Genomic DNA, 12,455 nt, shown 5'->3' with positions numbered 1-12,455 from the left:
GCTACGGCCTTGAGTCACTCAGTAAGAGACATTCGCTCTTCAGCCGGCTCCGCTTACGCGGTCCGGCAAAAAGCATATTTGGCCAGTAGGCAACTCATATAACAATTATCCAATGAAATCTTGGGGTTATATCAATCCTTTTTTTACTTCCGTACTTGTCAGAAAGTGCCATTTAACTACGTAATTTCACCCGTTTTCATGAAAACATTGTTGTCACGTACTAACTATTGTAAATCAGGAATTGTTCGTTTTGAGTGTAGTAGCCACCGGTGCTGTCTCTGCTGTCAAGGGAGCTGTAATGTTTTCTTGTCGGGCACTGAAACGCGAAGTCGATTTGATTACATTTGCTCTCCGTAGTTAGATCGTCTTGAAGGCGGTGCTTTTATCTTCCCAGGCAGTAATACTTTTGGTAGCTAAGGACGCTTCTTTAGTGAAAAAAATGGCAAACAACTTTCAAAACGTTACTCTTTCTCTAACGTTGCCCATATCGTGCCAGATATGCCTTGGAAAGGTACAACTATTTATTTTGATGTGCATTCCGTTTTGGAAGAAGGCATTTTGCCAATGCAACAAATCATTCATGCCGACAGTTCAGTACTGTGCTACTAGCTTGATAGCCGCAGCTAGCTAGCTTCAACAAATGTTAGCTGTTGATTAGCCACTTACTACCGTATTTAGTTGGTTAATATTCGCTCTGAAGCATAGTAAATGTAAACCTGTTTTACATATAATGTAGTTCGATTTTTAACCTGCTTGTAAATTCTTATATTTTCCTCTGTGTTGACAGATTAAATCGACCGTTTCTTATTGTTGGCGCCTGCCTACAGTTATTTATTGTTAGCACATGCCTCCTACGATATGACGTATTGTTAGCTGGCTAAACTCAAATCTTGTTGGATTGACTAATAGCAAGGGCCTGCAATGCTAAATATAATAATATGAACTAATTTCTACCTACAAGTCTCACAATACTGGTCAGAATCTGACGTGCGTAGATAATGGCAGTGCAATCTATCGGCGAAGTACATTTTAACCCATTGCTATCTGCAGGTCCGACAACCTGTCATCTGTACCAACAACCACGTGTTCTGCTCTTGCTGCATGGATATTTGGCTGAAGAACGCTGGCCAGTGCCCGACATGCCGAGTCCCCATCACTGCAGACAAACCGTGCAGAGAAATAATAGGTATGAGTGAAAGCCTATCAAGGCAAAAGTTGTAAACATAGTTAGCCATCTCGAGCCGGGCTCATGTGATCCACTTGACACGGCGAAGCGCCATAAATACGTGTGAGCTGGTTGTCTGACCTAGATGTGTATCAGCATATTTAAATTTAAAGGACAATAGGACTACTCTTAAGGCGTTTTTCTAATTTTACGCTTTTGCTTGTTCTTTAGTGTTTAATATGGAGTCCCAGTAATGACAAATGTCAGTGAACTAGGCCAGGTTACATAAAGCACACACTAGCAACTGTTTCATTAATGCTTTTCTTTAAAATTGAGCTGTGTGTTTGCTGGGGTTGTGATTTTTAGGAGGGACAAATGAAAATGAGTCGAACGAAAGTCATTCTGTGAAGAAACGACTCAGAAAGACCAGAGGAGAGCTTCTTTTGAGGGAGTACGAGGTGAGTTTAATACGCAACATGTTTAACCTGTAGTCTGATTCAAATCCTATGTGTTTTCCCCTCTAGTTGTGTCATATTGACTAGTAGTGTTGCTCGGTAAACTGAAAGGTACATCCTTTTTGGATATTAAGACACCAAAAACTGTTTGTACTAATGTTTTTGTGACGTTCGTTTCTTCTGTCCAAATTAGTTTTATGAATATTCTCAATGTAAAGCATGGCTGCTTTTTTTTTAAGTGGAGTTCATGACTTGCAAGCAGCTGTAGTTGTGGAGGTTATCTAGAAACACTTGGAAAGTATGTTTTTCTTTTTAATAAAAGACTGTTTTAGACATTGGAAGTATTGGTCGTTCACAGAACGGATCTAATTGTAGTCCTACATTGTACATCTTGTGATTATTCAGGATGAAATAGAAGGCCTCCTCAAAGAGAACGAAGACCTCAGGACCAGGAACCAGACTCTGGATCCCCAGTTGAAGACGGTATTAAACACTTGTACCATAACAGCCAGTCAGCGAGACGAGCGAAGCACTGACCCCTCGATACTGGAACAATGGAGCAAAAAGATGAGGGCTGCCACTGATCGCTACAACAAAATCAAACTGGATGTGGACAAGCTGAAAGAGGTGTTTATGAATACCCTCACAAACACACACCTTGCAGAGATGATGGAGATGAAGGGCACCTCCTTCAGTAAATTCTGTAATTACCACCTGGCCATTAAACCCAAAATAATATAACCCTTAACATCGTGATACCACTGGATAGGTTTTCCATAACTACAAACGTTATGTATAATGTATAAAATAAAGACTGATGTTCCTCTCCTCCAGGCTAACAAGATGTTGCGTTCTCAGAACATTGATCTGGTCCAGGAGAACATGAGATTGAAAGCAGAGGTTGCCAGCAGATCCCCACAGAAGTATGTGTCTTTATTAGCTTTTTATTAGCAGTTTAACTGTGACACTGTGACCCCTAACACACCTTTTGAAATGATTTGGTAAAGATTATGCTTAATCTATTTATTTATTTTTGATTCTACATAGATATACAGTGGATATACAAACTACACTCCCCTGTTAAAATGCCAGGTTCTTGTGATGTAAAAGAAAGAGACGAATAAAAATAATGTCAGAACCTTTTCCATGTGACCTATAACTTGAACAATTCAATTGAAAAACAAACAAATCTTTGAGGGGGAAAAATGCAACCAGGTTACTGTGAGTTTTTTACAAGTGGGCACACCCTTAAACTAATACTTTTTTGAAGTACCTTTTGATTTTATTACAGCACTCAGTCTTTTTGGGTAGGAGTCTAATTAACATGTCACATCTTGACATGGCAATATTTGCCCACTCTTCTTTGCAAAAGCACTCCAAATCTGTCAGGTTGCGAGGACATCTCCTGTGCTCAGCCCTCTTCAGATCAATCAAATGTATTTATAAAGCCCTTTTTACAACAGCAGTTGTCACAAAGTGCTTTTACAGAAACACCTGGCCTTAAACCCCAAGGAGCAAACAAACAGTAGTGTTGAATTTCAGTGGCTAGGAAAAACTCACAGATGTTCAATTGGATTCAGGTCTGGGCTCTGGCTGGGCCATTCCAAAATGGTGTTCTTCCTCTGGTGAAGCCATGCTTTTATGGATTTGGATGTATGCACTGGGTCGTTGTTGTGCTGAAAGGCAAACTTCCTCCTCATCTTCAGCTTTCTAACGGACGCCTGAAGGTTCTGTGCCAAAATTACCTGGTATTTGGAACTGTTCATAATTCCCTCCACCCTTACTAAGGCCCCGGTTCCAGCTGAAGAAAAACAACCCCAAAGCATGATGCTGCCACCACCATGCTTCACTGTGGGTATGGTGTTCTTTGGATGTTTTTCTTTGTAAGAAAAGGCTTCCGTCTTGCCACCCTACCCCATAGCCCATGCATATGAAGAATACAGAGATTGTTGTCACATGTACCACACAGCCAGTACTTGCCAGAAATTAGGCCTCTTGGAAGCCTCCCTGACAAGTTTTATTCTCATCTTTTCATCAATTTTGGAGGGACGTCCAGTTTTTGGTCTCTGTTGTGACATATTTTCTCCACTTGATGTCTGTCTTCAGTGTTCCATGGTGTATCTAATGCTTTGGAAATTATTTTGTACCCTTCTCCTGACTGATATCTTTCAAGCATGAGATCTCTCTGATACTTTGGAAGCTCACTGCAGACCATGGCTTTTGCTCTGAGATGCAACAAAGAAAATGTCAGGAAAATCCTACTAGAACAGCTAAACTTTATTTGTGATTAATCAGTCACTTTAAATGATGGCAGGTGTGTAATGACTTCTATTTACATGAGTTTGAATGTGATTGCTTAATTCTGAACACAGCCGCATCCCCAGTTATAAGAGGGTGTGCACACTTATGCAACCAGGTTATTGTAAGGTTTTATTTTAAATTTTTCTCCTTTTTATATTCACCGTAGGGTTAAAATATGTTCTGCTTTTTGTATGTGTCAGCAGTTCAAGTAGGTGTTTAGCTTGTGTGGTCATCTTTAACTTGATTTAACCGTTATTTAGCCCGGTATGTCTGGGAACCAATTCTAATTTTCAATGAAAACCTGGCCCAAGACAATCAGTTGTGATAAACATCAAATTTCAGAGACTGAGACATACAGCTCCAGGCTAAGTGGGGGCATTGATCAGTTAGCCGCTTGTTTGATGTTTGAGTGGGCTGTGTTGAAACAAGCTCTAGAGTCCTTTCCCCATTCCTTCCAGTTTTCTATGGTGATGGACTGGATGTTTAGTCTTTAGATGTGACCACTGTTATTACATCTGCCTGTTCTACATCTGCCTGTTCTACATCTGCCTGAGCGTAGGTTCCTGTAGGCAGTAGCGGTTGTTGAGGTAGTTAGCTGAGGTAGAGGGGCATTTACCTAGAAGGGGCTAGTGAATAAGTTGTTGTACTGCTGTGACTATTCCTCGTGAGTGTAGTGAGGGCCGGTTGACCAAAGTTCAAAGGTCACTGATGGGTGTTGAATGAGGTGCTGATGAGAACTGCTTAGAGGTGCTACTTTGAATATATTCTGGACCTTTTAAGCAGCAAGTCCACTGGACTACGTTCCCACAGTGAAGGATAGCTGGGATGGTAATTTTTACATGGGTGGACTAGTGGAGGACGGATGCCTTGTTGAGGAACAGTATACCCACTCTAGATTTAACTTAAGGAGTTCTTATTGAATGTTCTATATTAAATAGCCACTTACTCAAAATAAATATTACCTTTGAAATGTTTTGCTCTTGGATCAAATACCATTGTTTTATTGTGGATTATATATTCTTTTACACCAAAATTAAATGGCATTTTTAACATTTTCTTTCTGACCTGTTCCTCAGATTTGGGCGCTGCACGGTAGCAGCCCTGGAGGCCAAGATCCAACAGTATCAAAGGGACGTGGACCGTCTGAACAAAGCCCTAGAGCGCAGCGACCAGTACATAGAGGAACTGGAGGCCCGGGGAGGGGTGGATGGACCTCTGAGGCAGGAACCCCAGGGCCACGCCAATGCCGGTCCAGAGTGCACCTCCTCTGGGAAGGAGGAGGCCGGGACCAAGGTGCTGCGGATTAGTGCCTTGAGGAGGTGTCTGGGTGACATGGAGAATGCTCCCGTCTGTACCAGCAACCTAGAAGGAGAGACCAAAACACTGTCTGCTCACCACCGGTACCTCCTGGCCACGGAGCTCGATGCCTCCTTCCGGGATCACCGCGTTGGTTTAGGTGTGACGGTGACAGACTCAGTGGAAATGGGTGGTGTTGGTGTCATCGCTCCCTCCACCCCCTCCTCTGCTTTCCGCTCCCTCAGTCTGATGAGCCCTGCCGGATCTGAGGACAGGAAGCCTGGCAGGAAGGCTCTGGCCTATCTGAGGAGGCTCAGCTTTGAGGACTGTGGATCACCCAGCGCTAGCGTTCCTGCTGCAGATCCCAAACGCTCCAGCCTCTCAGCCACATTCCCCTGCAGCATAGGTGAGGCCAGAACATCCTCCAATGACATGGGGTTCTGGGGAGCGGCCTGGCAGAGCCAGGAGCCTTCTGATTTGACCTGTGTAACGTTACCCGGTCAGAGTGGGGTGCAGCAGCTCAGCTCTTCGCTGGGCCCCGGTGAACCCGTCCTGACCACAGGATCCCACACGGCTGACCATGCGGCTGAGGAGATGCACCCCATGTCCAGCGAAGCCTCCATGGATGCGGCTTATCGGGATAAGATCTCAGAACTGGACTCCATGATGCTGGAAGGTGCGGACATTCTCAGCCGCTTCGGCTCGGCGGACTCCCACCTCTCCTCTTCTTCAGGATCCCCGGTGTCTGTCACCTCCCTGAGGTCTGGTGACTCCCCGGGCTTGACTCTTCAACCCCGACTGGATGTGCCCCTGGTGCCTGAAGTGGAGGGCTGCCCTGTTCTCCTGGACGCGGACTCGGAGGGGGTGGTGGGTGTGAATGAGGATATAGACTCAGCACGCAGGTTGACAGGGACCGGTTCCACTGCTCTCCCGGTCTCTCAGAGCCAGGCAGCAGCGGTCATCTCTGGGTCCGTGGCTGGGAGAGACTCTAGTGTCTCCCAGGGGCTCCTCCTCCCCACGGGGCCAGACGCCTCTTCTAGTGCCTCCCAGTGGGTCCTCCTCTCTGCACGGCCAGATGCCTCCTCTAGTGTCTCCCAGGGGCTCCTCCTCCCCGCGGGGCCAGATGCCTCCTCTAATGTCTCCCAGAGGCTCCTCCTCCCCGCGGGGCCAGACTCCTCCTCTAGTGTCTCCCAGAGGCTCCTCCTCCCCACGGGGCCAGACTCCTCCTCTAGTGTCTCCCAGAGGCTCCTCCTCCCCACGGGGCCAGACTCCTCCTCTAGTGTCTCCCAGAGGCTCCTCCTCCCTGCAGAGCCAGACGCATCCTCTCAGAGCGATGAACTGTCCTTTGACCTTCTGTTTGACCCTTTTTCAGAGGGCAAGTTCAGACATGGAAGACGGTTTGGCAGTTGTGCCGATGAGGATGACGACGTTTCTGTCGGCTGCCTTGCGGGGGGGCCCGTAGGAGGGGAAGGGACGAGTGTGGCGAGTTGTCAGGCAGCGAAACGGAAGTCTCACAGTCCGTTTAACAACAGCAGTCCCTCCAAACAGTCCAAGTTCATGTAACTGTAGAGGAGACCATCATCCAAATGCAGATCATCCAAATGCACCACAAACGACCTTTGAATGTGTGTCACGCCCGTGTCTATAAAGGTCCTTTTGACAACCTCTTATTGCCTCCGTCTTGCTATGTAGGCCGTTTCTAACACTGGCTGGTTTTAGACCAACGTAATGTGCAAATGTTTAATTGGTTTGTCACATTCTGTCCTTCTGTCTGTTGTGCTTTCTGACATTGGATTCAATGTTTGGTTGCACTTGTTTTGAACAGAGTTCCTCAAGCCCTGGTCAGGAGTAGTGTCCTACATCTTGAGGTGACCGAGCTGTGGGAGACCTAACTCAATGCACTGATATTGGCCTTAAATTGAGAGTTGTCAAATGTTGCTAATAAAAACATTCATACGTGGATACTTATGTTGTAATGCAATCCAGTTATTTTAAAAATTTTACATTTTTAGAGAATAAAAATGTTTGCCTTGTAGACCTATGCAACTATAAAACAGTATTACTTGTAGTGATGAAATAACATTCCTATAGGAGTAATAAAGCTATCACTTATTACTATGAGGGAGTAATCTTTGAAGTGCTTATAAAAGGCAACTATTAAGATGATAACCATTTATTTTGCATATCTGTAGGCAGGAGTGCAGCGCCAGTATATGGTCATCGGCAATTCAGAGATATAAATGTCCATATTGCCCCCATCCAGGAACTTTTCAGACTGTAACCTTAGGTAACCATCGTGGGCACCAAATCAGTTTTCAACTGCATGTTTCATCCCCGCCCCCTTTAGCTCACGCAGTCTGTATTTGTTTTCAGTCAATTTACCAGGTAAAAGAGTTAAATGAAAATAAATACTAAACAGGCCCACGCGCCATACTGCTTTGCCTTCCAATTGCAATCAGTGTGGCACGAGACCCCTTATCTATTATGCAAATGTAACGGTTTTCATGTTCACATACCTCTAATCACGGTATGAAAATTTAATTGGGCTCAACCGTTGCTCGAGTCCTTTGAATAAATGAAGTGTTAATTCATTGGGATTAATTAATTTGTGTACAAGGTTACGGTGCGGATATTAAATCAATTTGTTTAGCGCTCATCTGGCGGGTAATGACGGGGTGTAATGACTGGGGCGGGGAGGGGGTGGGGTGAATTACATGAGCTAAATGCCTATTCTCAGTGACTGAAATAGCACCCTATTTCTACATGTAGCACAATTTTTTTTTTCTTTTCCCGAGTCCTATTTAAAAGTAGTGCAAAACCGTCTACTGTATTGAAATAATTTCATGACGTTTCCGATTACCCTATTCTCCTGCGGTTATGATGTCTATTTAGGCCCAAATTCTGTACTGCAACGAAATAGTCGGTTACTTCAAAGACGCACGGTCACTAAAAAAAAAATTAGATTTTAATTTTTAGCTTGAATAGAAGCGCGTGAAAATATTTTGTTGGTATAAAACGCCTGGACATATTTCTGAATGGATATTTTTTTTATGATATTCGTAAATTCAGTGCGTGCGTAATTAGGCCTATAGGAACTTTGGCATCCTCTTCATTTTTTCTCACACTTTTTCTACTACTGAAATATTTAGGTTCTGTGGCCGAGTACATACTGAATACACGCTTCTCTGTTTATGAGAGTTGTAATCCCGAGGGAATAAGTCCCTAGATATTACCCTGCTCCAGTCCAGTGCTGTGTTGGTTTGTTATCTGATAATAACCTTCCTCTAATTAAAAAACTACTGTATTTCTGCTCTTGTAGGCCATCGATTTAGTATTTACATGATGTTTTTGGACTCTCCAGTACAATCTTGATTTGGCCATTTGGGCAAATGCTTCAACACATTATAAAAATATGTGCATAATTAATATAGATCACTCTTGCTTATAACCACGGATTAAATTTGATGTTCACATTTACAGTTTGACTCAAAATTAGGTGTGTGGTCGAGCGTATAAGTGTATTCTGAAATTATTAATGTGGAACCGTTTTTGTTCATATATTTTATTGGCCTTATAAATTAAACCAATCTGCAAAAATAATGCGTGAATTGTTTTAAACGGCTGTCATTTGTTATGAACAACTGCGTAACGAAAATATAAGGCATTCCAAATGGAACAAATGTCCACGCGCAAACTACAGATTTACGGAATCCTGTGTTTGTCCGGCTCGTGGCAGGAGTGGTGCTTAGGCTGAGCGAGACATAAAAAAAAAGGCACGCACGCACCGCGCCTGGTCGAGCTTCACTCCACTCCAGTTAAACCGCTGCTGCTTGAAGCTGTTCGCTTATTATCTGACAGACAGGCGAGCAGGCTGCACAGCGCTGTTCGTGCACCATGTCTCGCGAGAGAAGCCGAGCTTCGCTTGACGAGATCTGAGGCGCTCAGGTGTAAGAGCCCTTCTCTCATCCCCTCAGCAGCCAGTGGGAACAGCAGACAGATGAGTGCGTCCGGGAGACTGCAGGCATCTCTGACTGTGTGATCTTCGTGCTCAAGGCTGATCCGGCTGTACTCAACACCGTCAAGTATTGCATCATTATACAGAGCAAAGCAACAGGAAGGAACCCTGTCTATGAATACTGTCTTCTTTCCATCGGCTCTATTTTAGACCCTATTCTTCTTGTTGCGCTTAAAGCAATTTAAAAGAAGCTCTGCAAAGATGATGTCAATGAATAGCAAACAGCCACACTTCGCAATGCATCCGAGTTTACCTGAACACAAGTACACCACTCTGCATTCCAGCTCGGAAGCAATAAGGAGAGCATGTCTGCAAGCTCCACAGGTAAATGAAACCCAAACTTTTCTTCGAGTCTCACTTTTCTGTCTTTACTCTATCTATGTATTGGCGGCATGTTGGAAGTGTCACTGTAACAGCGCGAGCGCGATAATAAAGAAGCAGCGCTCCGAGGCACATTCTGCCATAGTCAGCCGCGCGCTCAGCCTTAATGTTTTTTTCATACATTTCCACCGCAATCACCCCAAACGCCTGTGATCTTTTTGAAAGCCACGCTGCACACAAAGCTTGCGACTTCATATTTTTTTGTATACATTTTTATGACTTATAGTATTTTTAAAGGAATATTCTTTCTGTGTTACCTGTTGTCAGAAGTCACCAGCTGACATTTCCACTTATTCATCTGTGCCTTTTATTTCTCGTTTTTTTCCCATTGCTTTATTTCCATCCCTTGTTTCAATTTTCATCTCTCCCCCTACAATGCCCCCCTCACTCCGCCTGTCTCTCCTCGCAGCTGCAGAGCAACATATTCGCCAGCCTCGATGAGACGCTCCTGGCCCGCGCCGAAGCTCTGGCTGCCGTGGACATTGCAGTATCCCAGGGCAAGACGCACCCGTTCAAGCCGGACGCCACCTACCACACCATGAACAGCGTGCCATGTACCTCCAACTCCACGGTGCCACTGGCCCATCACCACCACCACCACCACCACCATCATCACCCAAACATGGAACCCCCGGACCTCATGGATCACCTCAACTCTCCGTCTTTAACTCTCCTGTCCAGCCACGACGGGTCTGGGGGCGGTGGAGGAGCTGGTGGCGGCGGCGGGCTCATTTCGACCTCTTCCCACCCCCATCCGCACTCACACATGCACGGCTTGAGCCACCTCTCGCACCAGGCTGCCATGAACATGAATTCCCCGCTCACCCACCACGCTCTTTTACCTGGCCACCACGGAGGCGGCCAGGGCGGACCAGGACTCAATAACAACGGGCTTCCCTCTATCAATGACTCGGACACGGACCCCAGGGAACTTGAAGCGTTCGCTGAGCGCTTCAAGCAGAGGCGGATCAAGTTAGGGGTGACCCAGGCGGACGTAGGCGGTGCACTGGCTAACCTTAAGATACCCGGCGTGGGCTCGCTAAGTCAAAGCACCATTTGCCGGTTTGAATCGTTGACTCTGTCCCATAACAACATGATTGCGCTCAAGCCTATCCTTCAGGCGTGGCTCGAGGAGGCCGAGGGTGCGCAGAGAGAAAAACTTAACAAACCAGACATTTATAGTGGAGGGGAAAAGAAACGAAAGAGAACATCAATAGCGGCGCCTGAGAAGAGGTCTTTGGAGGCTTACTTCGCCGTACAACCTCGCCCATCGTCGGAGAAGATAGCCGCGATCGCTGAAAAGTTAGACCTAAAAAAGAACGTGGTGCGGGTTTGGTTTTGCAACCAAAGACAAAAACAAAAACGGTTGAAATTCTCCGCTGCCCACTGACATTTGATAGGTTAAAAACGACAAATGTTGAGTGACTGATTTTGGGGACCAAGGAACACATAAAAAGACATTTTCGTGGTCTTCTTTTGTCACCAACGGTTTTAAAACGTGGGTGCAAATTTATGACGGTTAGATACGCGAATTTTATGAAGCTTCATATCTCTCTTCCATTTTATTTTCACGTTATTGGTGAATGTGAAGTATGCAAATATCTGACAATTCAGACGAATCTCGTTCAGTGGTTCTGAGAGGAGATAGTACCTATAGCCTACCGATATCAACATTGCCTTTTTAAAAACGTTGCGAAAAAGAGGTAATTTGCTTTAACGAGTTATTTTCTTCTTATATTAATTTGAAATAGCCTATATAGCCATTTACGAATTACCTCACTGTTTATCACTAGACTATTTTATCCAGTTTATTTATTTATAAGATTTTAAGCATTTATTTATTAATGTAGGCCTATTTATTTATATATTTATTTGTAATAACTTTTGGGGGCTCTGTTTAAACTCTGTTTAAAATAATGTTTCCAATTTCATAATAAAGAAAACACAATACTGCAGAGGCCTGCATGATAGAATAATTCAAGAAAGTCCCCTCGCTTCTTTATACAAACGTATGGGCTGTTAATGATTTATCACATATTTATTTTACCTTTGCACTAAGATTTAGGCAGTTATTTAGGTTGTTTAAATTGGTTATTATGCCCAAATGATTTTGTGTATATAAATATATATATATATATATATATATTACAAACATCACTTTCCCACTAAAACACTAAAACAACAGTATTTTGCTATTGGCTTCCAGTCACAACGAAAGACGTCAAAATCCAAAATTTAACTCGCATGGTTCAGACGTATTTCTTGGCTAATACATTCTGGGGGACAAAAATAATTATCACAAAGACAAAATAACACGTTTTATGTTGTGTGCCTGAGTTTGCCCTGCAAACATCCTATGCATTGGATACAAACACTACATAGATGATCTACTGGTAGAACTGTGGGCGGTGGTGAAAGAAGTCACTGTTAATTGCCTGTTTTTCACTCACATTAAGACACAACGTTGTTTGTCGTGTTTATTGTTCAAAAACTAAGTTTGTGTAATTTTTGACTTTGTGCACAAGTATGTTTACAAACAGCTACAGCCTCACGTGCATCAAGATACGTCCCACTATGCCCCCCCCCCCCGTCACTGACGTTTGACGTATACTTCCTTCTCATCACCTCTGTCGTTGTCTTTTTTTCAGTGGTATTGTCATCTTGTAAGACAAATCCAACAGGGAGGTGTGTCCCATCAAATCTTCTAAATAAATGAACGAAAGAACGATACATCACTCCTGTTGTTGATTGTGTATTTATTAAGATGCTTAGTCCTAAATATAGTTATTATTTGTTTATTGGATAACTATTCTTATTGTATTATTGTGATTATTATTAGGTA

General features: G+C 44.0%; 2 protein-coding genes across 3 annotated transcripts; both read left to right on the top strand.

The window, feature by feature from the left end:
* The first annotated feature begins 278 nt into the window (after positions 1–278).
* Positions 279–6,882, top strand: obi1 (ORC ubiquitin ligase 1). Of its 2 annotated transcripts, XM_034289539.1 has the most exons (7): positions 279–511; positions 1,051–1,186; positions 1,532–1,623; positions 2,026–2,247; positions 2,455–2,543; positions 4,998–5,358; positions 5,488–6,882. In XM_034289539.1, exons 1-7 carry the CDS (start codon positions 440–442, stop codon positions 6,778–6,780), a joined length of 2,265 nt encoding a protein of 754 aa, XP_034145430.1. In that variant the 5' UTR covers positions 279–439; the 3' UTR covers positions 6,781–6,882. The 2 variants fall into 2 exon arrangements, with proteins under 2 accessions (XP_034145430.1, XP_019897671.3); XM_020042112.3 differs by having other exon boundaries at positions 4,998–6,882.
* A 2,214-nt stretch (positions 6,883–9,096) lies between these two features.
* pou4f1 (POU class 4 homeobox 1) lies at positions 9,097–12,333 on the top strand. The gene is made up of 2 exons (XM_010886800.3): positions 9,097–9,556; positions 10,023–12,333. Exons 1-2 carry the CDS (start codon positions 9,434–9,436, stop codon positions 11,001–11,003), a joined length of 1,104 nt encoding a protein of 367 aa, XP_010885102.1. The 5' UTR covers positions 9,097–9,433; the 3' UTR covers positions 11,004–12,333.
* Positions 12,334–12,455: the final 122 nt, after the last annotated feature.

Source organism: Esox lucius, chromosome 22 (genome assembly GCF_011004845.1).
Source record: "Esox lucius isolate fEsoLuc1 chromosome 22, fEsoLuc1.pri, whole genome shotgun sequence".
NCBI lineage: Eukaryota > Metazoa > Chordata > Actinopteri > Esociformes > Esocidae > Esox > Esox lucius.
The sequence above is the reverse complement of the archived record's forward strand: the minus strand, read 5'-3'. Positions and strand labels throughout refer to the sequence as shown.

Coding starts and splice junctions, on each gene's coding strand:
- pou4f1 (XM_010886800.3), top strand. CDS start 9,434: ATGATGTCAATGAATAGCAAACAGCCACACTTCGCAATGCATCCGAGT. Junction 9,557..10,022: donor CATGTCTGCAAGCTCCACAG/GTAAATGAAACC, acceptor CTCTCCTCGCAG/CTGCAGAGCAACATATTCGC.
- obi1 (XM_020042112.3), top strand. CDS start 440: ATGGCAAACAACTTTCAAAACGTTACTCTTTCTCTAACGTTGCCCATA. Junction 1,187..1,531: donor ACCGTGCAGAGAAATAATAG/GTATGAGTGAAA, acceptor TGTGATTTTTAG/GAGGGACAAATGAAAATGAG. Junction 1,624..2,025: donor TTCTTTTGAGGGAGTACGAG/GTGAGTTTAATA, acceptor GTGATTATTCAG/GATGAAATAGAAGGCCTCCT.